A 24,667-nucleotide genomic window follows, 5' to 3' on the forward strand; every position below is an offset into this window, starting at 1 on the left:
GATTGCCGAGAGTTGTCCACATGTAGGATGCGTCCGCATGAGTGATAGTCACGTGTCCCGCAGACCGCGAAAATGGGACACCTTGTTCAAAGGATCAACTTTGACTGTCAGCGTCCAACATACGACCAGACTGACGTCTGCGTCTGTGACTGCGTGAGGGAGAGACCAGAACTTGTGTCTGTGTCTGCTTGATGTCTGCCGTAAGAGAGAGACCAGACTGCTACAAGCACCCGCTCTAACGCTTCTCGTAACACGAGCATATCTCTGCGAGGAAGCGTTACTAAGCATAGGAGAACTATGCCTTCTGACACTAATCTGAAAACCATTTCTTTGATCTATGGCAGTCCTTAGACTCTTTAGGAGAAAATTTTCTCCCCCCGAGAATCGTAAACGCTAAACACAGATGAAATAGACCTCTTTTAGCTCAGACCAAATCTACACTCGCGGGGTAGCGAGTGGGCCAACTCAAGCATGGGCAAAGGCCGGGAGAGAACATCAACCGCAGTCCTGTGAGCGACCTGGGAGAGTCCCTAAGACATTTCAAGCGCGCCTTGAGTGCGAACTGAACGTATCCAATGCTGTGAGATACCGTCAACAGTAGTCGCTAGATCTCAGAAGAAAGTAATAGACCTTTCTCCAAACTGGGGGAGGAGAAGAAGTGTGAACAGAAGACAACTGAGCACCTTTTCCCCCGAAGAACTATGTGTCTTACACGATTCTGATGCTGACACGCCGCCTTCTTCCGATAAGAAAAAACTTCCGGCGAACGTTAGATACTGCAGGATAAGTTAATAGAAAACATACGACTCCTGAAAGGTCTTGGACAAATTGATTGGTGACTACCAAGTCTAGATTTTGCGTCCTTCGATGAGGACAAAGTCTTTCCTCCCTGAAAGTGAGTCAGATTCCAGAGGAAGAGCTAGGATTGTATATGACTTGTTTGACTTCCGCTTCTCTCGCGTAAGAAAAAACACACTCGATTGCTTCCTGTTTAAGCATCAAAACACGACTGCTGCGAAGGTAAGTTCTGTTCGCGTGCATACATGACGAGTAACTACCTAGTCTGGTAGACAGGGAAAACGTAGAATGTCATTCTCGTCAGGGAACTGCATTCTAATATGCAGAAAACAGTTACAAGATCCATGATACCATAGCAATGACGAACTGATCGCTTCAAGACATTCCAACTTCGCTCTTTTCAAGATACTATGTCACATGGTTGTGATGTCATAGCTCGCCAATCATAGGCGAAGAAAAGAGCATTACTTCATCATTCCAAAGTGGAGAAAGAACGTCTTGAACTGCATCAACAATATCACTTGGCAGAACAGACGTTTAATGCACAAGGTCCGCGAAGAACCTCAGCCTACCGACCTTCCTTCTCCCAAGGGTTGGAACGTAAGTTAGAGATATAGGACTAGGGGCAAGGTGAACACGAACAAACACCTCCTCCAGAGCACTGCGCTATGTTTACGAGTCACTAACAAGAGCGGTTTAAAAACATAATACTGTACATTAAATCATAAAAGATCTGCCCGTGGTGGGAGATGTACTTTTACGTTCTATTCTCATAAAGGCCTTAATGCCCTTTCTGTTGTTGCAGCTGCAAGCGCTGTATCAATCTCTACAGTAAGGTTCGTTATTTTTCTGAGAATGAATTAATGTTAATTTATTTATTTATTTTACCATTAATCTACTAGGCCATCGTTCCCTAAAGGAGCCCTTTGGGTTAAAGTATCTTGCTTTCCCAACTAGGGTTGTAGCTGGCTAGTAATAAAAATAAAATAAATAGCGACACCATCAACCCAACTAGCGAAAACTCTGAAGTTGGAACGAGGAGCAGCAGGTAAAAAATATGAGGGAAACTCTTTAGAAAAATTCTCATGAGTTTCTGAAAGTTATTCCCTTCCTTTTACAATCTCTATCCTAGGAAGAGACATCTTGATTCTTAGGATTCCCCTCCTTATGATTCTCAATTCAGACCTCAATACTTAGAGGTTTTAATTCTAGTTCTCACAACCAAGAGTTAGCCCCGCAGGCCTTGGTCCGAGAATATAAAACCTTTCTAGTTAAGATTTATTTCTTAATATAGCGCCTGGAGCAACAATAACTTAACACTAGACGTTCATGGTCAGGTAGACACAGAGTCTATTGTCATAGGTAGCGAAGCGTCCACCCCGACGCTGAAGCGTCCACCCCGACGCTGAAGCGTCCACACTGATGCTGAAGCGCCCACACTAGCGCTGAAGCGTCCACACTGACGCTGAAGCGTCCACACTGACGCTGAAGCGTCACACTGGCGCTGAAGCGTCACACTGGCGCTGAAGCGTCACACTGGCGCTGAAGCGTCACACTGGCGCTGAAGCGTCACACTGGCGCTGAAGCGTCACACTGGCGCTGAAGCGTCCATACTGATGCTGAAGTGTCCATACTGACACTGAAAGCGTCCACACTGACGCCACTGAAGTGGCGCTTCGCTCCATTCCGTCGACGTTCCGCTTCCGTTGCCGCACCGTTCCGATGACGCTTCGCCAGCTCTGCTACCTGGCGAACGTCGGCGCGTCTGTATAGACTGATACTAGGTGCTATGAGCAGTCGGTTTGGGTTGAGCAGGTAATCAAAGTAAAGCATCCACTTTCCCCCACCATTGAACATTGCGGTTGGTAGGCTGCCTGTGCGACAACGAGTCCTCACCGTTAAAGACACGTCGCCTGTGCGACCGTGTCAAAGACTGGAATCGAGACACCCAACCGCACTGTTAACGGCAGGCTGAAAAGACTGCATAAACGAAGATAGATGCTGTTTCATGCCTAACTACAAAGATCAAGGATCAACCTTAGGCGAAACGTATTCAGCATTATCTTCGTCGATCCATAGCGCTTGCCACTGTTGAGAGACGACACCCATCAGGTGGAGGTGGCGGCACTGCGTCTGCGCCGCATGAAACGTAACAAACACAGGACAAATCTAATTTTGTTTTCAGCTTAGCGCCTTTGAAAACACTAATACCTCGCTTTATCTATAGCGAGGGTGAGCGTTCTGGTGATCAACAGAAAATACTCGAGAGGACTTCAGTTAGGGTCTTAAAAGACTGTAACGCCTGGTTACCCTCTCGATTCCTTTCGCCGTTCGACTTAACTTCTCCCCTGGGTCCGGGAGCTCGACAGAGGTCTAAGGCTAGGATAACGACAGGTCCGAATAGAAGCACTCTCCACTGAATAAAATTCACTGCACAATTTATCACTAAAAAATTTGCACTTTACTCTTAGGCACAAAGATAGTTTCATAATTTCCTGAAAACCAAAGTATACGCTCTCTCAAACGAAATGAACTCCGAAGGGAGAGACTTATAATTCTGTCATTGGACAATTGTTTGAATGGGAATGCAAAAGTACCGAATCCCATATAAATGTAATAAAATATTAAATATCAAATATCACCTTAATCGATATAATATTTATAAATTAAAATAAACCCTTAAATTAAGGGGTTCCAATAAAAGATGAATCATCACTCGCATCATTGGAACATCTACAAATAATATACGCACAATTTTAGTATACCGAAAACCACCAAAGCAACAACGATACATAGAATCGTGCGCTATGGCGATTATAAAGAATACTGCATCGTATAAAATAAACTGAACTGTAACTTCCTTTAATCTCTGACTAAGGAAAAAATACTGAAAGGACCAATTAATTGCAAACTAAAATGTTCCCTTTATAAAGTACAATTTAAAACTTGAGAAGTAAGAAGAAAGTACTTTTCATAAAATCGCTACAATATATTGTAACATCGTAACGATACTGACTACTGCGTGACAAAAATAAACTGAACGCTAGTTAATCTTTGCAAACAGATCAAAGATTATCTAAAGAAAACTATTAAAAGGATAAAATTTTCTCAAAATAATTCTTTCAATTTAATTTATAACTTAATACTCTAAAAGCATATTCACTTAAATTCTTTGTAAAAAGCAAGGCAGACTTTTAGCCTATGGAAGAGGCTGTAACGTCATCAAAGGTCGAAATGTTTACATTTCGCCCCTATGCTTTCGTGAGGTTTAAAATAGGTTGAAAAACCTTCTAACCCTACCTTTTAAGTTATAAATACGTGATCACAGATCAAATACAACAAAAATGTGAAAGCCAAAACTCAAAAACGTTAATACATCACCAAATAACGTCCAAACAGAGTAAGAAAACGAGAGAGAATTTCCAATAGTACAGCCAGCTATGGCGGCAGAAAAAATCTGAATTGGTTGAGTATAGTTCTACCTGTTGTACCACGAGGGTGCTGGGGTACACCTGGCATATCTGCACTAAGCTGCGCAAGAGATTTTGAATTTCCTGCCGAGGCATCAGGGACTTTAGCCATTATATAACCTGCGGGTAAGTTTTATATTTAAAAACATAGCATAAGGTTTATAGTGTCGGAACAAATGGGCTTAATGCTGACCCTTGGTGTAATCCAACATTAACAGCTGTTATTACTTTTGTCCTTGTTCTTTTGTATATCATCTCTACCATTTTAACCAACTTCTCTGGTACTATCCTCTTCTATATATAAATACTGTACATAAATAAATCATGATTGCAGTAGATTCATTTAAAGCTACTTACATAAACTGAACACTGTCGTAAAAATTTTGCACTAACATATGACTTGTTGAGTAATTAATGTACAATGGTAAGTAGTTGCAAAGCTCATAAGTATACAGCACTAAATACAATAAGTAATGCTTCTTATTACCTTAGCTTTTGAAGTTAATTTTCTGTAAACCTCAAGGACCTTTTCTTCTCCACATTTATCGACCTTATTTCCACACAGTTGTAAGAAATAAGCAAGTGACATAAGATTTGGTTCCTTCTCTTGTACTTCTAAATATTCAAAGTATGAACAAGCTAGTTCCCAGTTTTCATGACGAAGACAAAGTTTCATCACCAGACTATCAAAAGTACTTACATTTTTAAATCTTTTATCATCTAACATAAGATCAAACACTTCACTCCATTTCTGATTGGATAAACTTGTTTTTGATTTAAATATCATTGTCAACTTATCATTTTCAACAATATGATTGCCTTCACCTTCTGAATCTGAAATTTCCTCTTCAGGATCATCAGAAAGTGTACTATGAAAACTTTTACAGATCTGATGCACAACTGCCTTGTCAAACTTGACAGGTCTTTCAATCAAATGTTGCCTTAAAACACCCCTAGTCTTCGATTTTTCACATAGCAAAAAATTATGTGAAATAAATCTTCTGGGTACAAAGCAGCTACTAGGTGCTCTAAAATTGGTTGGCAATAACTGAATCTTCTGAATAAACTGGATATGCTTGGCCATCTGTAATAAAAATTGAGGAATCAATTTATAAAACAAAAAACAATTCTGGCTAATAGTAATCAAACAAATAAAAACCAATAATAAATACTGTATATTCATTTTCTTTACCTTCCCAACATTGTTCAGTGTCTATGCCATACTTTATATGCTGTGTCATAGACATGTTTTAGAGATTATATCTACGAGTTAATAATGTAGCCTTTATTTTACATTGGGGACAAGCAAAACATATGCAGAGGCCAAGGTGAGTTAGGTTATCCCGTCATAAATGTTATATCACATATTTTTTTTATAATTAGTATTTTTCCTAAATATACAAAGCCGAATCCTTTAATAAAAATGACAAATTCGGAGATAATTTGTATTTTTCCTAACCATACAAACCTTAGCTATTTACATTGGGTTTACTTTTGGCGTAGCTGAAATTGAAGAGCCAATAGAATTTTAACGAGGGTTAAATACCCCCGCGCTAATTAGCAAGGGGGTAGGGGAAGGGGTAGCTTGCTACCCCTCCCCCCCACACAGGGGTGAGTTGTCTCACTTCACTTAGAGGTAGGACTTGTCTTGGGGGACAGGGCTGGCGGACAAATATGTGTAAATAGCTAAGGTTTGTATGGTTAGGAAAAATACAAATTATCTCCGAATTTGTCATTTGTTGCGTAACCGAAATACAAATCACGCTATTTACATTGGGTGACTTACCCCCTTAGTAAGGGTGGAAAGTCCCCAGCCTTACTGGCTTTGGCTTTACCCGGGGACTCAGACTCCGAGTGAGTAGCACTCGAGAAAAGGAGTCCCTGCGCTAACGTGTGGCCTACATAAGTTGTGTGTGGAGGAATAGAGAGTGACTCATCCTAGGAAGTTGACCTGGAGTCCTTTAGATAGGAATCTAGGATAGGACGTTCCCAATACCACCTGGTCAGGGTATGGGGGACGCGACAGTATTAATTTAATACTAGGAACACAAGGGAGCATGGTTTACCTGCAGAGGTTGAGGTCAGCTATGCGGAGACCAGGATGCTGCTTTCCCCAAGAGAGGGGAGGATGAAGAAAGAAGTAAGGGCCAGACATACTCTTTCATTCACGCAGACTAAATCCGGGTAACAACGCCCTCAACCTTCTGCTACTTGTCCATTAAGGAGCCTGAGGTTAGACCAGCTGTTGTGCAGCCACCACAGGGCCGATAGAAAAGGTATCGAGGCTCATGTGGGTCACATCCTGCAGGTAGTGGGCTGTGAAGGTCGTTTGACGCTTCCAGACCCCAGCTTGTAGCACCTGCGTCACAGAGAAGTTTCTCTTGAAGGACAGGGACGTAGCGATGCCCCTGACGTCGTGTGCCCTAGGGCGACGTGATAGAGGAGGGTCAGGATTCAAGGCGTGGTGGATGACCCTTCGAATCCAAGCCGAGATGGTGTTCTTGGTGACCCTCCTCTTCGTCCTGCCTGTGCTAACAAACAACGCTTGCACGCGGGGACGAACTGCAGCTGTCCTCTTCAAGTAACACCTCAGACTCCTCACTGGGTATAATAGCAGATGGTCTGGGTTACTTGTTACAGAACGGAGACTCGTGACCCTGAAGTAGTCAAACCGTGGGTCCGGCACTCCAGGGTTCTGAGTCTTGGCAACAAACTCAGGGACGAACCTGAACGTTACCTCCCCCCATCCCCTTGAATGGGCGATGTCGTACCAGAGACCATAAAGTTCACTAACTCGTTTGGCAGAGGCCAACGCAAGTAGGAAAGCCGTCTTCCAAGACAGGTGGCTATCAGAGGCCTGGCGTAATGGTTCGAAGGGAGGTCTCTCAAGAGCCCTGAGAACCCGAACCACGTTCCATGGAGGTCTCACTTCCGACTGAGGGCAGGTAAGCTCATAGCTATGTATGAGTAGAGAGAGTTCTAGCGAGGAAGAAATGTCCACTTCTTTCAGCCTAAAAGCCAGGCTTAAGGCTGTGCGATAGCCTTTAACCGCAGAGACCGAAAGGCGCATTTCCTCCCGCAAATAAACGAAAAACTCCGCTATTGCTGGAATAGTGGCATCGAGTGGAGAGATACCCCTCCCACGACACCAACCACAGAAGACTCTCCACTTCGCCTGGTAGACTCCCGCAGAGGACTTTCGCAGGTGACGAGACATTCTCTCCGCAACCTGTTGCGAAAAGCCTCTCTCCGTGAGGAGATGCTGGATAGTCTCCAGGCGTGAAGCCGAAGCGAGGCTACGGCTTTGTGGAAGATGTTGCAATGTGGTTGTCTGAGTAGCTCATGTCGTGGGGGAAGCTCTCTCGGAAGCTCCGTCAGGAGCTGCAGAAGGTCCGGGATCCATTCCGCGTGATGCCATAGCAGTGCTATCAGGGTCATAGACAGGTTGACCGATAGTCTGGTCCTGTTGAGCACCCTTCTCATCAGACAGAACGGTGGAAAGGCGTACACGACGATGTTGTCCCACCATTGTTGGAAAGCACCTTGCCAGAGAGCCTTGGGGTCCGGGACTGGGGAGCAGTACAGGGGCAGCTTGAAATTCAAGGCTGTCGCGAACAGATCCACCGTCGGGGAACCCCACAAAGTCAGGACTTTGTTGGCTATCTGAGGATCCAAAGACCACTCGGTACTCACTATCTGCGAAGCCCTGCTCAGACTGTCGGCGAGCACATTCCTCTTGCCAGAAATGAAGCGAGCTGATAGTGTTATCGAGTGAACTTCGGTCCACCTCAGAATCTCTACCGCAAGATGGGATAGCTGTTGTGAAAAAGTACCTCCCTGCTTGTTGATATAAGCCACTACCGTGGTGTTGTCGCTCATCACCACCACGGAGTGGCCCGCCAGGGTCCGTTGGAACTGTTGAAGAGCCAGGTATACGGCCTTCATCTCTAGCAGGTTGATGTGCAGGTACTTTTCTGATTCTGACCAAACCCCTGAGATCCTCTGGTTCAGAATGTGGGCCCCCCACCCTTCTTTTGACACGTCCGAAAACAGCATCAAATCCGGGGGAAGGACGAGAAGATCCACTCCCTTTCGCAGGTTCTCGTTGATCAGCCACCACCGCAGGTCCGCCTGTTCCGAGGGTCCTATCGGGACCAGAAAGTCCGGGGAATCGGAGCCTTGACTCCACCGGGACTTGAGCCGCCATTGCAGGGATCTCATCCTGAGACGGCCGTTCAGGACCAGACGGGCCAGGGAGGCTAGGTGACCTTAAAGACGCAACCATGATTGGGCTGGAAGCTCTTCTCGCCTGAGGAAGGGTTCTGCCACCCTCCTCAGCCTTGCTATCCTGTCGTCTGATAGAAAGGCTTTGTGGAGATTGGTGTCTAATAACATGCCTATATAAATCAGTCGTTAGGACGGCTGCAGAGAGGACTTCTCGAGATTTACCATGATCCCCAGATCTTGGCAAAGTCCCAGAAGCCTGTCTCGGTGCCGAAGAAGGGTCGACTCCGAGTCTGCCAGGATCAGCCAGTCGTCCAGATATCAGAGGAGACGAATGCCGTTCCTGTGCGCCCATGACGAAATCAGGGTAAACACTCTGGTGAACACCTGAGGTGCTGTGGAGAGACCGAAGCACAGCACCTTGAACTGGTAGGTCTTGCTGTCTAGGCTGAATCTCAAGTACTTCCTGGAAGACGGATGGATTGGGATCTGGAGGTACGCGTCCTTCAGATCCAGTGTACACATGAAGTCTTGTGGTCTCACTGCAAGTCTGACCGTGTCCGCTGTCTCCATGCTGAACGGAGTTTGCTTGACAAACTTGTTCAGAGCCGAGAGGTCGATGACGGGTCTCCAGCCTCCAGACGCCTTCTTTACAAGAAAGAGTCGACTGAAGAAGCCTGGGGAGCCGTCGACGACCTCCTGGAGAGCATCCTTCTTGAGCATGGTCTCGACTTCTGCCCGAAGGGCTAGCCCCTTTGCCGATCCCATGGCATAGGAGCTCAACGACACTGGATTCGCTGTCAGGGGAGGTTGAGATGTCGTGAATGGGACGCGATAACCTTGGCCGATCACGGAGACCGTCCAAGAATCGGCCCCATGTTGCTGCCACCTGTGCACACAACTTTGTAGGCATCCCCCCACAGGTGGACACGCGGGGGGACTGCCACTCCTACCGTTTACGGCCACGGCCGCTCCCTCTAGGAGTTTTGCCTACCCTGGAGGACTTACCTCCCCTCTTGTCCTTGACAGGAAAGGGCTGAGGCTTAGACACCTTCGTCTTAGCTGCCGGAGCCTGCTTCGGTGTCCTGCGAGGCTGCTGTTGATGTTGCTGCGGAGCTGGAGGCTTGTAGGGCCAAGATGAGAGGGCCCTCTGAAGGAGCGAGTCTTGGCTAGACTTCCTCCACCTCTCAGCTGTGCGTTCCATGTCCTTGGGCTCGAACAAGCTTCCTCCAAGGATGGAGCAGTGTCTGAGCCTGCAGACATCCATGGCAGGGACCTTCGGGTGGAACTTCTCAGTCACCGCATCACGACGCTTCAACACCGAGTTGGCCCACAGGTTGGTAACCTGATGGGCCAGGAACTCGATGGAGCGAGTGCCTGAGAGGAGGAAGGTCTCCAGGGCCTTCCTATTGCTCTCCTTAGACAAGTCCTCAGAGCGCAATAGGTCCTGAGAGAGAGACCTGCGCTTGCGCGGTGGCAATCCTGATGGCGATCTGGAAGCACGCGTCCCTGCCGCAGGCACGAGCTGCGGACCCCGGTGAGAACGGGGGTCGCACTGGAGGTCGCGCTGGCGCTCGCGCGGAGGAGGATTCAACAAATCGCGCGCGGGAGGCTGTTGGAGCGCGGGCGCGTAGTCGCACGGGAATAAACGTGCGCAGGCGCGTTCGCGCGTAGGCGAGTGGGCGCGCGGGCGCGCTAGCGAGTGGACGGGTTGGCGCGTAGGCGAGGGGACGCGTTGGCGCGTAGGCAAAGGAACGCGCGGGCGCGCAGGAAGCGGAGATCGCTGTTGCTCAGGAGAACGGCAAGGCGCAGGAGATCGATGGCGTCCTGGAGATCTGTGGCGCGTGGGCGAGCGATGGCGCGTGGGCGAGCGATGGCGCGTGGGCGAGCGATGGCGCGTGGGCGAGCGATGGCGCGTGGGCGAGCGATGGCGCGTGGGCGAGCGATGGCGCGTGGGCGAACGCTGGCGCGTCGGCGAACGCTGGCGCGTCGGCAAACGCTGGCGCGTTGGCGAGCGATGGCGCGTTGGCACGTAGTATGCGCAGGCGAACGACTGCGCATAGGCGATTTGGTGAGTGTGCGAGTAGGAGACTTATGGCAATCTAGGTCAAGGTGGCGCTGGCGCGTAGGAGAGCGCTTGCGCTCAGGCGATGGATCGCGCGGGTGCTCAGGAGATCGCAGAAGCTCTGGAGATCGCTGGCGTGCAGGAGAACGCTGACGCGCAGGAGATCGCTGACGCGCAGGAGATCGCTGGCGCGTAAGAGGATGTCGACGCGTAGACTGCTGGGGCGCAGGATCAGGTAGCGCAGCGACACGCAAAGGCGAACGCTCGCGTACGGGCTCAGGATATGAAGGCGCGCGGGCGCGCAGGAACTGTAGAAGTGCGCGCTAGAGATTGATTGATTGATTTAAAGTTTTCAGGCATCCTGACATCTAAGGTCATTGACGCCGGTAACATTTAATTTATGTATACAAAAATAAAAAATAAAATAGTATTCAATTAAAATCATAAAAGTTGAATGTCATAAAAGTTAAATAGTTTTCAGAAGACCTGCTTCTGAAATAAATCTAAAAATGCCACTTGCATAGTAGGACACATCATTTCCAAGAATCTTGGCAAGGATGAACCTGCCACCCTCACCTCGAGCCTCAAACAGATATCTATTCCTTAAGTTGTTATAATTGGGGCATTCGGTCAACAAATGCCTCACTGTAGAGGTACTAAACAGTCGTCACAATACGGTTGGTGTTGGCCCTTCAGCAGAAACTCGTGTGTCAACCGAGTGTGACCAATACGGAGACGACAATGAGACGTCTCCCATTTTCGGGGCATCATATTATACCTCCAAGGAGATATGACATTTGTTACCTCTCGCATTTTATTCCCATCTAGGCTATCCCATTGCTGTTGCCATTTATTGCAAACCAATTTCTTGATGTCAGGTAAGAAATCATTACATGGAATGGGATACCTTCTTGGCAGCAACTCGGATGCAGCCTTTTTAGCCAGTGAATCTGCCTTCTCATTCCCAGACACACCTACATGTGCTGGAACCCAACAAAATTGAACTGTTATACCTCTCCGTCCAATAGTAAAAAGCCATTCTAAAATCTTTAAAACTAGAGGGTTATTAGAATTAAAAACTTCTATAGCTTGAAGGACACTCCTTGCATCACTAAAAATTGTAAAATTACCCTCCTTCTCCAACGCTATTTTCTCAATAGCAGTTAATATGCCATAAAGTTCGGCAGTAAATATGGAAGCGGTCAGAGGAAGTGCACCTCTACAATTAAAACCATTACTATGTACTCCAAATCCAACGCCAGCATCAGATTTGGAGCCATCAGTATAGATAAAAGTTGATTCTCTATGATCTTTAACATGTTCATTAAAAAGAGAACTGGCTTCTAGGTCTGACATATTCTTCTTATCTCCAATAAAATATTTACAAAAAGATATCTCTGGTAACTTCCATGGAGCCGTTGATGATACCTTGAATGGAAGTACCTTATTTCTAATTATATCAAGACTATTTAATAATCGTTTCACCCGAAAGCCATAAGGTTGAGGAGATTTTGGGTGCAACTCAAAGTATGATGCGTGTCTTACAAGGCTTGCAGTCTGAAAGGCTAGAGAGTTAAGGAGTCTTTGCAATCTAAACCAATACCGAATAATGGAAGACATTCGGTAAAGGTCTAGAGGTAACTCTCCAGCATCAACAAGGAGACTTGGGATAGGCGAGGTTTTAAAAGCTCCAGTAGACAATCTAATACCTGCATGATGTATCGAGTCTAATATTTTTAACCAGCTTGGGGTGGCTGAAGAATATATTTCACATCCATAACTAATTTTGGAAAAAATCAAGGCGTTGTATAATTTTAAAATAGTATTGCGGTCTGCCCCCCATGATGTATGGGACAATACTTTTAAGATATTCAGAGCTTCAACACATTTAGCTTTTAATGCTTTTAAGTGAGAAACCCATGTAAGCCTACAATCAATTATCAAACCTAAAAATTTAGCTTCACTTGCACATGGTACCCGTTGACCTTTAATATGACAAATTCGAAGATAATTTGTATTTTTCCTAAGCATACAAACCTTAGCTATTTACATTGGGTTTACCTTTTAGCGTAGCTGAAATGACGAGCCAATAGTTAGCGGGGTGTAGGGGAAGGGTAGCTTGCTACCCCTCCCCCCCCCATACACCGGTGATTTGCTTCACTTCACTTAGAGGTAGGACTTGACTTGGGGGCCAGGGTTGGCGGGCAAATATGTGTAAATAGCTAAGGTTTGTATGGTTAGGAAAAACACAAATTATCTTCGAATTTGTCATTTGTTCCGTAACCGAAATACAAACCACGCTATTTACATTGGGTGACTTACCCCTTAGGAAGGGTGGAAAGTCCCCAGCCTTACTGACTTCGGCTTTGCCCGGGGACTCAATCCCTCAGTGAGCAGCACTTGAGAGAAGGAGCCCCTGCACCTCACAAGTTCCTTGCTTCGCTAGGAACGAGTGGCCTACATAAGTTGTGTGTGGAGGAAGGTGTGACTCGTCCTATGAAGTTGACCTTGAGACCTATAGATAGGTATCTAGGATAGGACGTTCCCAATACCACCTCGTCAAGGTATGGGGGACGCAACAGTATTAAGCTTAATACTAGGAGCACAAGGAAGCAAGGGTTACCTGCAGAGGTCGAGGTCAGCTATGCGAGGACCAGGATGCTGCTTCCCCAAGAGAGGGGAGAATGAAGAAAGAAGTAAGGGTCAGACATACTCTTTCATTCACGCAGACTAAAACCGGGTAACAATGCCCTCAACCAACTGCTACTTGTCCATAAAGGAGCCTGAGGTTAGACCAGCTGTTGTGTAGCCACCACAGGGCCGATAGAAAACGTATCGAGGCTCCTGTGGGTCACGTCTTGCAGGTAGTGGGCTGTGAAGGTCGTCTGACGCTTCCAGACCCCTGCTTGAAGTACCTGCGTCACAGAGAAGTTTCTCTTGAAGGCCAGGGACGTAGCAACACCCCTGACATCGTGTGCCCTAGGGCGACGTGACGGAGGAGGGTCTGGATTCAAGGCATGGTGGATAACCCTTCGAATCCAAGCTGAGATGGTGTTCCTGGTGACCCTCCTCTTCGTCCTGCCTGTGCTCACAAACAATGCTCGCACTTGAGGACGGACTGCAGCCGTTCTCTTCAAGTAGTGCCTCAAACACCTCACTGGACATAGTAGCAGCTGGTCTGGGTCGCTTGTTACAGAGCGGAGACTCGCGATCCTGAAAGAGTCGAACCGAAGAACCGGCACTCCAGGATTCTGAGTCTTGGCTACAAACTCAGGGACGAACCTGAACGTTACCTCCCCCCATCCCCTTGAATGGGCGATGTCGTACGAGAGACCATGAAGTTCACTAACCCGCTTGGCCGAAGCCAAAGCGAGCAGGAAAGCCGTCTTCCAAGACAGGTGGCGATCGGAGGCCTGGTGTAATGGTTCGAAGGGAGGTCTCTTAAGAGCCCTGAGCACCCAAACCACGTTCCAAGGAGGAGGTCTCACTTCCGACTGGGGGCAGGTAAGCTCATAGCTACGTATGAGTAGAGAGAGTTCTAGCGAGGAAGAAATATTCACGCCTTTCAGCCTGAAGGCCAAGCTTTAGCTGGAATAGTGGCATCAAGTGGAGATACCCCTCCCACGACACCAACCACAAAAGACTCTCCACTTCGCCTGGTAGACTCCCTCAGAGGACCTTCGCAGGTGGCGAGACATTCTCTCCGCAACCTGTTGCGAAAAGCCTCTCTCCGTGAGGAGACGCTGGATAGTCTCCAGGCGTGAAGCTGAAGCGAGGCCACGGCCTTGTGAGGGACGTCGGAGTGGGGTTGTCTGAGAAGCTCGTGTCATGGAGGAAGTTCCCTCGGGAGCTCCGTCAGGAGCTGCAGAAGGTCCGGGAACCATTCTGCATGATGCCATAGCGGAGCTACCAGAGTCATCGAACAGTTGACCGATAGTCTGATCCTGTTGAGCACCCTTCTCATCAGACAGAACGGTGGGAAGACGTACACGTCGATGTTGTCCCACCGTTGCTGGAAAGCATCTTGCCAGAGTGCCTTGGGGTCCGGGACTGGGGAGCAGTACAGAGGCAGCTTGAAATTCAACGCTGTTGCGAACAGGTCCACAGTCGGGAAACCCCACAAAGTCAGGACTTTGTTGGCTATCTGAGGATCCAAAGACCACTCGGTACTCACTATCTGCGAGGCCCTGCTCAGACTGTCGGCGAGCACATTCCTCTTGCCAGGAATGAAGCGAGCTGATAGTGTTATTGAGTGGACTTCGGTCCACCTCAGAATCTCTACTGCAAGATGGGATAGCTGCTGCGAAAAAGTGCCTCCCTGCTTGTTGACATAAGCCACTACCGTGGTGTTGTCGCTCATCACCACCACGGAGTGACCCGCCAGGGTCCGTTGGAACTGCTGAAGAGCCAGAAAGACGGTCTTCAATTCTAGAAGATTGGTGTGCAGGCACTTTTCTGATTCTGACCAAAGGCCTGAGGCCCTCTGGTTCAGAACGTGCGCCCCCCACCCTTCTTTTGACGCTTCCGAAAACAGAGTCAATTCCGGGGGGAGGACGAGAAGACTCTCTCCCTTCCGCAGGTTCTCGTCGACCAGCCACCACCGCAAGTCCGTCCATTCCAAAGATCCTATCGGGATCAGAATGTCCGGGGAATCGGATCCTTGATTCCACCGGGACTTGAGTCGCCACTGCAGGGATCTCATCCTGAGGCGGCTGTTTGGAACCAGACGAGCCAGGGAGGACAGGTGACCTAAGAGACGCAACCACGACTGGGCGGGGAGCTCTTCTCGCCTGAGGAAGGGTTCCGCCACCCTCCTCAGCCTTGCTATCCGGTCGTCTGATGGAAAGGCTCTGTGGAGATTGGTGTCTATCAGCATGCCTAGATAAACCAGTCGTTGGGACGGCTGCAGAGAGGACTGGCAAAGACCTAGAAGCCTGTCTCGGTGCCGAAGAAGGGTCGACTCCGAGTCTGCTAGGATTAGCCAGTCGTCCAGATAACGAAGGAGACGAATGCCGTTCCTGTGCGCCCAAGAAGAAATCAGGGTGAACACTCTGGTGAACACCTGAGGAGCTGTGGAGAGACCGAAACACAGCACCTTGAACTGGTAGATCTTGTCGTCTAGGCAGAATCTTAGGTACTTCCTGGAAGACGGATGGATTGGGATCTGGAAGTACGCGTCCTTTAGATCCAGTGTGCACATGAAGTCTTGTGGTCTCACCGCAAGTCTGACCGTGTCCGCTGTCTCCATGCTGAACCGGGTTTGCTTGACAAACCCGTTCAGAGCTGAGAGGTCGATGACGGGTCTCCAGCCTCCAGACGCCTTCTTTACAAGAAAGAGTCGACTGAAGAAGCCTGGGGAGCCGTCGACGACCTCCTGGAGAGCACCCTTCTTGAGCATGGTCTCGACTTCGGCCCGAAGGGCCAGCCAATTTGCCGACCCCGTGGCATAGGAGCTCAACGACACTGGATTCGCTGTCAGGGGAGGTTGAGATGTTGTGAACGGGACGCGATAGCCTTGGCCGATCACTGAAACCATCCAAGCCTCGGCCCCGTGTTGCTGCCACCTGCGGACGCAACGCTGAAGGCATCCCCCCACAGGTGGACACGCAGGGGGACTGCCACCCCTAGGGTTTGCGGCCGCGGTCGCTACCCCTAGGAGTCTTGCCTCCCCTGGTGGACTTGGCTGGAAAGGGCTGGGGCTTAGACACCACTTTCTTAACTGCCGGTGCCTGCTTCGGAGCCTTACGAGGCTGCTGCTGCTGTTGCTGCGGAGCTGGAGGCTTATGCGGCCGAGCTGTAAGGGCCCTATGGAGGAGGGAGTCCGTGCTAGATTTCCTCCACCTCTCAGCCATTCGCTCCATATCCTGTGGCTCGAACAGATTCTCCCCAAGAAGGGAAGCATGTCTGAGCCTACACACATCCACGGCGGGGACCTTCGGATGGAATCTCTCGGTCACCGCATCGCGCCGCTTCAACACCGAGCTGGCCCACAGGGTGGTGACCTGGTGCGCCAAGAACTCGATGGAGCGGGTGCCCGAGAGTAAGAAGGTCTCCAGGGCCTTCCTATTGGTCTCCTTAGACAAGTCCTCGGAGCACAATAGGATGCCCAGAGTTCCTAGCCATAAATCCAACCACGAAGTGGCCTGCATGGCGCTCTTCGCGACCTTCTCATGGCTCAGGATCTCCGACGCCGAGAACGACACCTGCCGGGCAGAGAGCTTCTCAAGGGGAACTCCCTTCGCCAGCTCCTCCACGGAGTGATGGAGAGGAAGAGCGAGACTGGAATCACCCAAGATCTCAAAATACCTCCTCTGCTGGAGACGAGGAGGAGGGATGAGTTTATTCCCGGCAGAGGAACGACTGGAGGAGGCAAGAATCGCGAGCTGGGCGTTGGCCCTGGCTCTGGCCCTCTTCAGACCCCGAGACCAGGGCAGAGCCGCACTGGACTTAGGGGCTTTCCGAACGTCGAACACTTCGTCCAAGACTATGTCCTTGCCTTCTCGGGGGGCGATCACGGGGTCCATGAACCCGTTGAGTTGCCTCATCAGCCTCAGGACCTGCCAGAAGGCATGTTCAGACTCCTGCTGATCTCTTCCTTGGGGGCTGGCAGCTAAGTCTCCTGTCCCCGGAATCTCTTCCTGGGGTGAAGTGTGGACGTTCCCCCGGGGAGCCGCGGGTTCCTAGCGAATCCTCGAAGATAATTTCGGGATGGTCTTGGAGTCCTTGGGTTCCCTCCTGGGAGGGATACAGGATCCCAACAAAGAGGTTCGAAGAGCCCCTTCCGCACGAGACGATTCTCCTCCATGAAGAGAAGGCTCCCCCCTTGGTGCTGAGGGGAAGACTATAGCTTCACTGGACTCACCCGAGGACGGAAAAGTCTCGTCCACGGGAGAAGGAGAAAACGTTCGAGCAGGGGAAGGGGCCTTCCCGACAGACCTCTTAGGAACCAACTTCTCCCTGGGGGAAGTCACCACGAAGTCCACTCCTCTCTTTCTCTTCAGCGTAGGTGAGGCAGCCGTTGGTTTGTTGCCCTGATCGGCGAGTGCTGGTTTCATTACTCTCACTAACGCCCGCATCAGAGGACCAAACCAAGTCTGTTGTTCCACGGACACAGAGTCCGAAATCCTCGCTGGAGGAAAAGGGATCGGGCGATCCTTCGGAGTGGACACCACTGGACCTGCCTGAAAAGGAAAGGGGGAAGAAGGACACACTGACCTCTCTGAAGTGTCTTCCTTGTCCTGCACAACAGTCCTGCGTTTTGATGGAGGCGATCCAGAGCGCTGTCTGGGAACACGCATTCCTGCTACTATCACTGGCTGTAAAATTCGGCACGAACGGTGGTCGCGCGAAGGTGAACGGTCGCGCGGGCGCGCAGGCGAGCGGTCGCGCGGGCGAGTGATCGCGCGCAGACGAGTGGGCGCGAGGGCGTACAGGCGAACGAACGCGTGGGCGAGCCGGTGAACGAATGCGTTGGCGCGATGGCGAGGGAACGCGTTGCCGCGTGGGCGAGTGAGAACGTTCCGAAGATCGCTGGCGACGTTGGTCAGGAGACCTGTAGCGCGAGGGAGAGCGATTGCGAGCAGGCTATCGGTGATGCGCTGGCGAACGCTGGTGCGCAGGTGAGCGATGGCGCGTTGGCGCATGGTGACGCGTTGGCGAGCGATAGCGCGTAGGTCGCGCCGGCGAACGATCGCGCGGGGGCAAACCATGTCCTTCCAGAATCTCTGGGTGACGGCGCGTTGGAGACCGCATGTGCGCAGGCGATAAGTCACGCGGGCGATCCGGAGATCGCCGATGTTCAGGTGATCGCTGACGCGTAGGAGAACGCTGACGAGCAGGCGATTGTTGAATCGTCTGTGAACGCTGGCGAGCTGGTGATCGCTGGCGAGCAAGAGGGCGACGCGTAAAATCCTGTGAAGGAACAGTTGGCGCGGCGCGTTCACGAACAGGAATAGGAAGCGCGTAGGCGCGTGGGCGCGTGGGCGAACATGTGCTTTAGAAACACACGCTGGAGAACGCGGGCGATGTTGCGCAGGAACAAGCTGAGGATCGCGAGAGCGCTCAGGAGACTGATGGTGCGCAGGGCGCCCAACAGGGACTGCAGGATATTCAGAGACCACAGGGGAGCGCTGGCGAGCAAGAGGGCGATGATCCTCAGAAGAGCGCTGACGAACAGGAGAGCGCTGACGATCAAAAGAGCGCTGACGAGCAGGAGAGCGCCTGTGCGCTAACACTGCAGAAGGGCGAGCAGAGGAACGCTGGCGCGCTGAGGGCTCTTCAGGAACAACAGGTTGAAGGATGTCCTCAGGAGAGTGCTGGCGAGAAGGAGGGCGAACATCAGGAGAGCGCCGGCGAACAGGTGAGCGCTGATGAGCAGGAGAGCATTGACGAGCAGGAGAGCGCTGACGAGCAAGAGAGCGCCTGTGCGCTAACACTGCACGTGAAAGGGAAGAATCCCTTTGCCCCGAAGGGACCGTTGCCCGTCGGGTGACAAGGTCAGGTTGCTGAACATCTGCCCCAGAAGGTGAAGTTCTAGCAGGAGTAGGAGACTGATCCCCAGAGAGGTCTAATGAAGCTGGAGCTGTAGGCTGTTTACGACGAGGAGAGTCCCCTTCGGAAGAAGATTATCCAAAAAGGCGCCTCTTAACACCCTTATAAGGAGATGGGAGGCCCTTGTGACGCAGCGGACGGTGAGCCTTACGGCGAAGGCGGCCACGAGGAAGATCATCAGGACCATCAGTCCTCCGAAGGGGAGTCTCAGTCAAGGCACTCCCCTTAGAGGGAAGCTGGACAGCAGACGAGCCCGTAGGACTCCCTTCCCCCTTCGAAGGATGTACGGAAGGGGGAGGAGAGCTGTCAGCACCAACATCCCCAACTGCACCTGCAGAGGATTGCCCCGCCCCGTCGGAGGCCTCTGCCACCACGACGTCGACGATAGACAGAGGGTCTACCTCTGCTATCACCGGCGACTGCTTAACGGTGGCCCCCAAACTGGACAAGGTCAATCAGGGCAAACCTGGAGGGCAAGCCCTTAAGCCCCAGGGAAGCCCAAATCTGTAAAAGATCATCATTAGACAGTGATTCATCAATAACCTCCCCCGGAGGAGGGGAACTGCCGCGCTATGTGAGGCGACGCCCTCTCCCCCCACCCAAGGTTGGGAAATAGAACTAGGGCCTGCGCTACCACTCGGCCGACTCTCCTTAGGAGCCGAACGAGGGGGAGCTTCAGAGGAGGTTTGGGCGGCGGAAGAAGAGTCCCGAGAACCTTCCTCCTTCAAGGCAACCCCAGAAGGAGAACGGTCTCTCTTGGACTTCTTCTTATGCCGGCGGCCAAACCTCTCCCACTGGGAGGCAGACCACTCCCAGCACTCACTACACATATTTTCCTGATCACACTGTCGGCCTCGACACTGCGGGCAAAGGGTGTGAGGATCCGTATCCGTGGCCGACATAAAGGTACCACAAGGGCGGCCGGCAATTCCAGGGCACGTACGCATAGCAATAATAAAGGTGGTCAACTTCTAACACACACACACACACACTGTAAAGAAAAAGCAGAAAAAAGATTAAAGGCTGTCAACGAGGACGATGGACAGACACGTCTGTTCATCGCCGGAGCCAAAAGTGAAGTGAAGCAAATCACCGGTGTGTGGGGGGGGAGGGGTAGCAAGCTACCCTTCCCCTAACCCCCGCTAACTAGCGCGGGGGTAATTAACCTTCGTTAAAAACTACTGGCTCGTCATTTCAGCTACGCTAAAAGGTAAACCCAATGTAAATAGCGTGGTTTGTATTTCGGTTACGGAACAAGTATATATCCGGGTCTGGATGTACTCCCCGGTTACGACCAAATTGGACAATGGTAGCTTTACTTGTCGAGAACTTAAATCCATTCATGTCAGCCCACTGGATAATTTTATCAATAGAGAGTTGGATTTTTCTCTCAACCATTGCCATTCTAGTGCCAGCAAATGATATTGAGAGATCATCCACAAATAATGTTGAGAGAACATCCCGGGGAATGACTGAGGATATCCCATTAATTGCTAGTGAAACAGGGTTACACTCAGCACACTCCCCTGAGGAACTCCTTCTTCCTGACACTTACTCTCTGATATAGTTCCCCCACTCTCACTTGAAAAACTCTATGCGAAAGAAATGACTGAATAAATAGTGGTAGTTCTCCTTTTAATCCTAGTTCATGAATTGTTTTAAGTATACCATATCTCCATGTGGTATCATATGCCTTTTCAAAGTTGAAAAAACTGTCACATGGTGCTGTTTGGAAGCAAAGGCTTCACAAATAGAGGACTCAAGTCTTATTAACACATCAGTTGTTGAGTGCATTTTTCTGAATCCACATTGAATCGGTGATAAAAATACCCTTCTTTTCAAGGTACCACATCAACCTTACATTGACCATCTTCTCCATGATTTTACATAAACACGAAGTCAATGCAATAGGTCAATAGCTTGCTGCTAAAAACTTGTCCTTACCGGGTTTTAAAAAGGCTAAAATAATGGCTAGTTCCCAAACACTTGGGTAACTATGATCATGCCATATTCTATTAATAATACTTAAAATAAATAACTTTGTATTAAAATGTACATGTTTAACCATTGCATATGAAATTCCATCGGGTCCAGGAGCTGTATCGTTGCAAGTAGCGAGTGCGGAATAAAGTTCTCTTTCAGTAAAAGGAGAATTATACGATTCTTCCCTTCCTGTTGCAAAATTTAAAATTTTCTTTTCTTCAATGCACCTGTACTGGTGACCAAGAGCTGCTACACGCTTGCACGATACATTTGAAAAATGGTCAGCCAGGGTATTGCTAACTTCATTTCCTTCAGTCACAAACTGACCATTCACTTTCAACACTGGTGGTGGGTTCGGGGTAAATTTGCCTGCATTTTTTTTTATTTTCCTCCATACAGAAGATGGTGGTGTTCTACTATTAATGGAGGAAACAAAAGCCACCAAAGATTGGCGTCTAGCTTCTTTCATGGCACGACGGAACTGTGCTCTACACTTTTTGTATGATATTAAATTTTCATCAGTACGGCGCCTACGCAATCTAGTCAGGGATTTTCTGGTGGCTCTGTGCAAGGCTGTTAATTCTGAGGACCACCACGGGACTGGTCGTCTTTTGATTAGTCCTGTGGTTTTGGGAATCGAATTGATTCCTGCTGTATGAAGAGTTCCATTCAGTAGGTCTATGGCATCATCAATACTTTCAAACTGTTCTGCTCTCCCTTCGATTTCACTAAGCTCGGAAAATTTAACCCAGTCTGCCTTGTCTAGATTCCAACGTGGCGATCTTTGCAAAGGCGGACCCTTGTTGGTGTTTATAATGATTGGTGCATGATCACTAGTATGCCAATCATCTAATGTCCTCCAATCAAAATCAAGAAGGCAGTTAGAGCTTGCAATTGAAAGGTCAATGCATGACAAAGTACCTGTCTGAACATGGAAGTGCGTGGGCTCTCCTGTATTAAGGAGTCCCACATCCTCATTCTCCACAATTGATGAGATAATATTGCCCCTTGTGTTGGCCAAAACATCACCCATAAAGGATGTCTACCATTCATATCTCCCAGTAAGAGAAAAGGTTGAGGGAGTTGTTGAATGACCTCTGCTAAATCATCATATAAAATATTATCATTTGGAGGTAAGTACAGAGAGCATATTGTATATTTTCTCCCTATATCAATTTGTACAACAACTGCCTGCAGGGTTGTACATATAGACATATTATTTGGGGAACATCTCGACGAATGTACATGAGACTTCCGCCAAGGCTCCCTGCTTGTTGATTATATGGTGTTCTATAGCTAACATACTCTCGAGGACTAGGAGTGTTAGAATCAAGCATACTTTCCTGTAGACATATAATTATGGGGGAATGCTCATGAATTAGGAGCTTAAGTTCTTCATATTTCGCCCTCAAACCCTGACAGTTCCATTGCAAAATGGAGGAGAAAACTATGGATTATTTCTGGAAGACATCTTGGATGAGGTCTTCCCATTAGCAGTTTTTAATCTAACATTATTACCTGTAGGTTTCTTCAGAGGTGGTCTTGTTATGTTGGGTTTTACGTTTGTGTTTTTCTTTGTATCCTTTTGATCTATTTGTTGAGGTGGATGGTGGACCTCAACTTGAATTTCTGATTTATTCAGTTTATCTTCTGGTTCATTAGAAACATCAACATACAAAACATCAAATTTATTTGATGTCATAACCTTAACGTTTCTAATGGAGGGTGGAGAGAGAGATGGAGGTCTCTCTCTTTTACGATTAATAGATGGTGGAATTAGAGGTTTTTGCACCTTTCCCACTACAGGTGCATCAGGTATGGAACCTCCATCAGATCAGGCAAGGACATGGCCTGAGAGAGGTTTGTATTATTTTTTGTAATGGTGGCTGAAGGCTGTACAGCAATGGGCAATGACCTAGTGTTAATACACCGTGGTAAAGCCTCAGGAGGTAATATGGTTACCTCATTATTTGACATTTTGTCAGATAGTATACTTTTTTTTTAGCTATTGGCAGCGCTAGGTTGGTTTGATTTTAATGCCTTAGCATATGTATTTGATTTATTTAATAGTCTTTTGGCATGGGTCACACTTATATGTTTTAAGTTTGATTTGTTGAGGGCAGCTTCCTCAAACTTATATAGCTCGCAGCTCTTGTCTGTGGATTTGTGATTCGAGCTGCAATTTAAACACCTGGCTCCAAGTGCACACTCTCCATGGTAAGATTTGGAGCAAATACCACACATCTTCTCATTTTTGCAAAATTTGGACGAGTGCCCAAATTTAAAACAATTAAAGCATTGCAATGGCTTCTGCTTGAAGGGTCTTACTTTAATCCTTTCGTTCTCGATAATAATATGAAAAGGTACATCAGCATCCTGGAACGTGAGGATTATCATTGATGTACCTGGGACTTTGTGAACTTTCCATACATTTAATGGACACATGGCCAGTATCTCCTCCTCTGTAAAATCATATAGTTCTCTGTTAAAAACTACGCCCCTTCCGTAGCTAAAATTTAGGTGGGGTTTGACATCTAACTTTATGTCATCATTACTTATTTTCATATATATTGGACAATATTACCGACTGTGTACTTCATTTGGCATGGATAAGGAAACTATTTTTTCCGAAACGAGATATATCGCCAGGTGCAATAGTTCCTACTTATTTCTGAATCAATTTGCATATTTTAAAATAATTCCCTGTAACCCCCTTTGATTCAGCTATAAGCCACATCGGTGGTTTTGGATTTCTCTGGGAGGGCATAACTAAATCTGCGTCTCTTTCCAACCAATCGGCAGGCCTATACACATCCAAATCCTTTGGTACCTTATCCCAGAGAGCAGCCGTTACATTCAAGTTATTAATTTTAATATCATTCAAGTTACTTATTGCACTAAATGCTTCATCATAACTACTATAAGATATCCATGAATCCCAAGTTTCAGCTTCAAGTTTCATCCTTATTTCTTTTATGCATCCATAGCATTCAAATGCTTTACATAGATCATCATAATTTGTCTCTATTGAAATTTGTGTAACATGAAGGATTCGAAGTTTCCTCGTGTTACCCAAATTACTCAATTTTGAAATATCAGTAGAATGGTCCTTTCCCGTTCCGAGGTCATCAACAGAACTTTCCCTTATCACATTAGCAGAGGTCGTCAACAGTGCCGGGGGAGAGTCAGCGTATCCAGGGGATGGGGGTTCGTTACTTAAAGAATCCATTAGACGAGAGAGAGAAAAGGGTTAGTTTGATGTACCTGCTCGAGAATGTTAGGCCATCACACGTCAGAAAGGAAATTTGCACTCTCCACTATCGGCACAATGAGAGTATACTTCCCAGATGGTCCACTCCATACCCTACCCGAAGGATAGCATCAAAACAGATATAGAGGCACAGGTGTAAGCTGAACCCGCCTGTTAGGACTGAGACCAAAAAATTATGGAATCATCCTCCCCATATCTGTAATGATGGGCTTCCGGCCAAAAGCCGAGAGTCCTACCCCAAGCATTGGATCCCCCTGGATTCCGAAGACCCAACACTTGAGAATAGTTCCGCCAAAAAGGTCCAAA

General features: G+C 48.5%; 1 protein-coding gene across 2 annotated transcripts in view; it reads right to left on the minus strand.

Annotated features, from left to right (window-relative positions):
- Positions 1 to 24,667, minus strand: part of mldr (mitochondrial ribonuclease P catalytic subunit) — a 445,834-nt gene that overhangs the window by 311,230 nt on the left and 109,937 nt on the right. For both annotated transcript variants that reach the window (XM_068344058.1, XM_068344057.1), the window contains exon 2: positions 4,756 to 5,352. In XM_068344058.1, coding sequence (XP_068200159.1) covers positions 4,756 to 5,352 — 597 coding nt within the window. The remainder of the gene's footprint in view (positions 1 to 4,755; positions 5,353 to 24,667) is intronic.

The sequence above is a fragment of the Palaemon carinicauda genome, chromosome 20 (genome assembly GCF_036898095.1).
Source record: "Palaemon carinicauda isolate YSFRI2023 chromosome 20, ASM3689809v2, whole genome shotgun sequence".
NCBI classification, from domain to species: domain Eukaryota; kingdom Metazoa; phylum Arthropoda; class Malacostraca; order Decapoda; family Palaemonidae; genus Palaemon; species Palaemon carinicauda.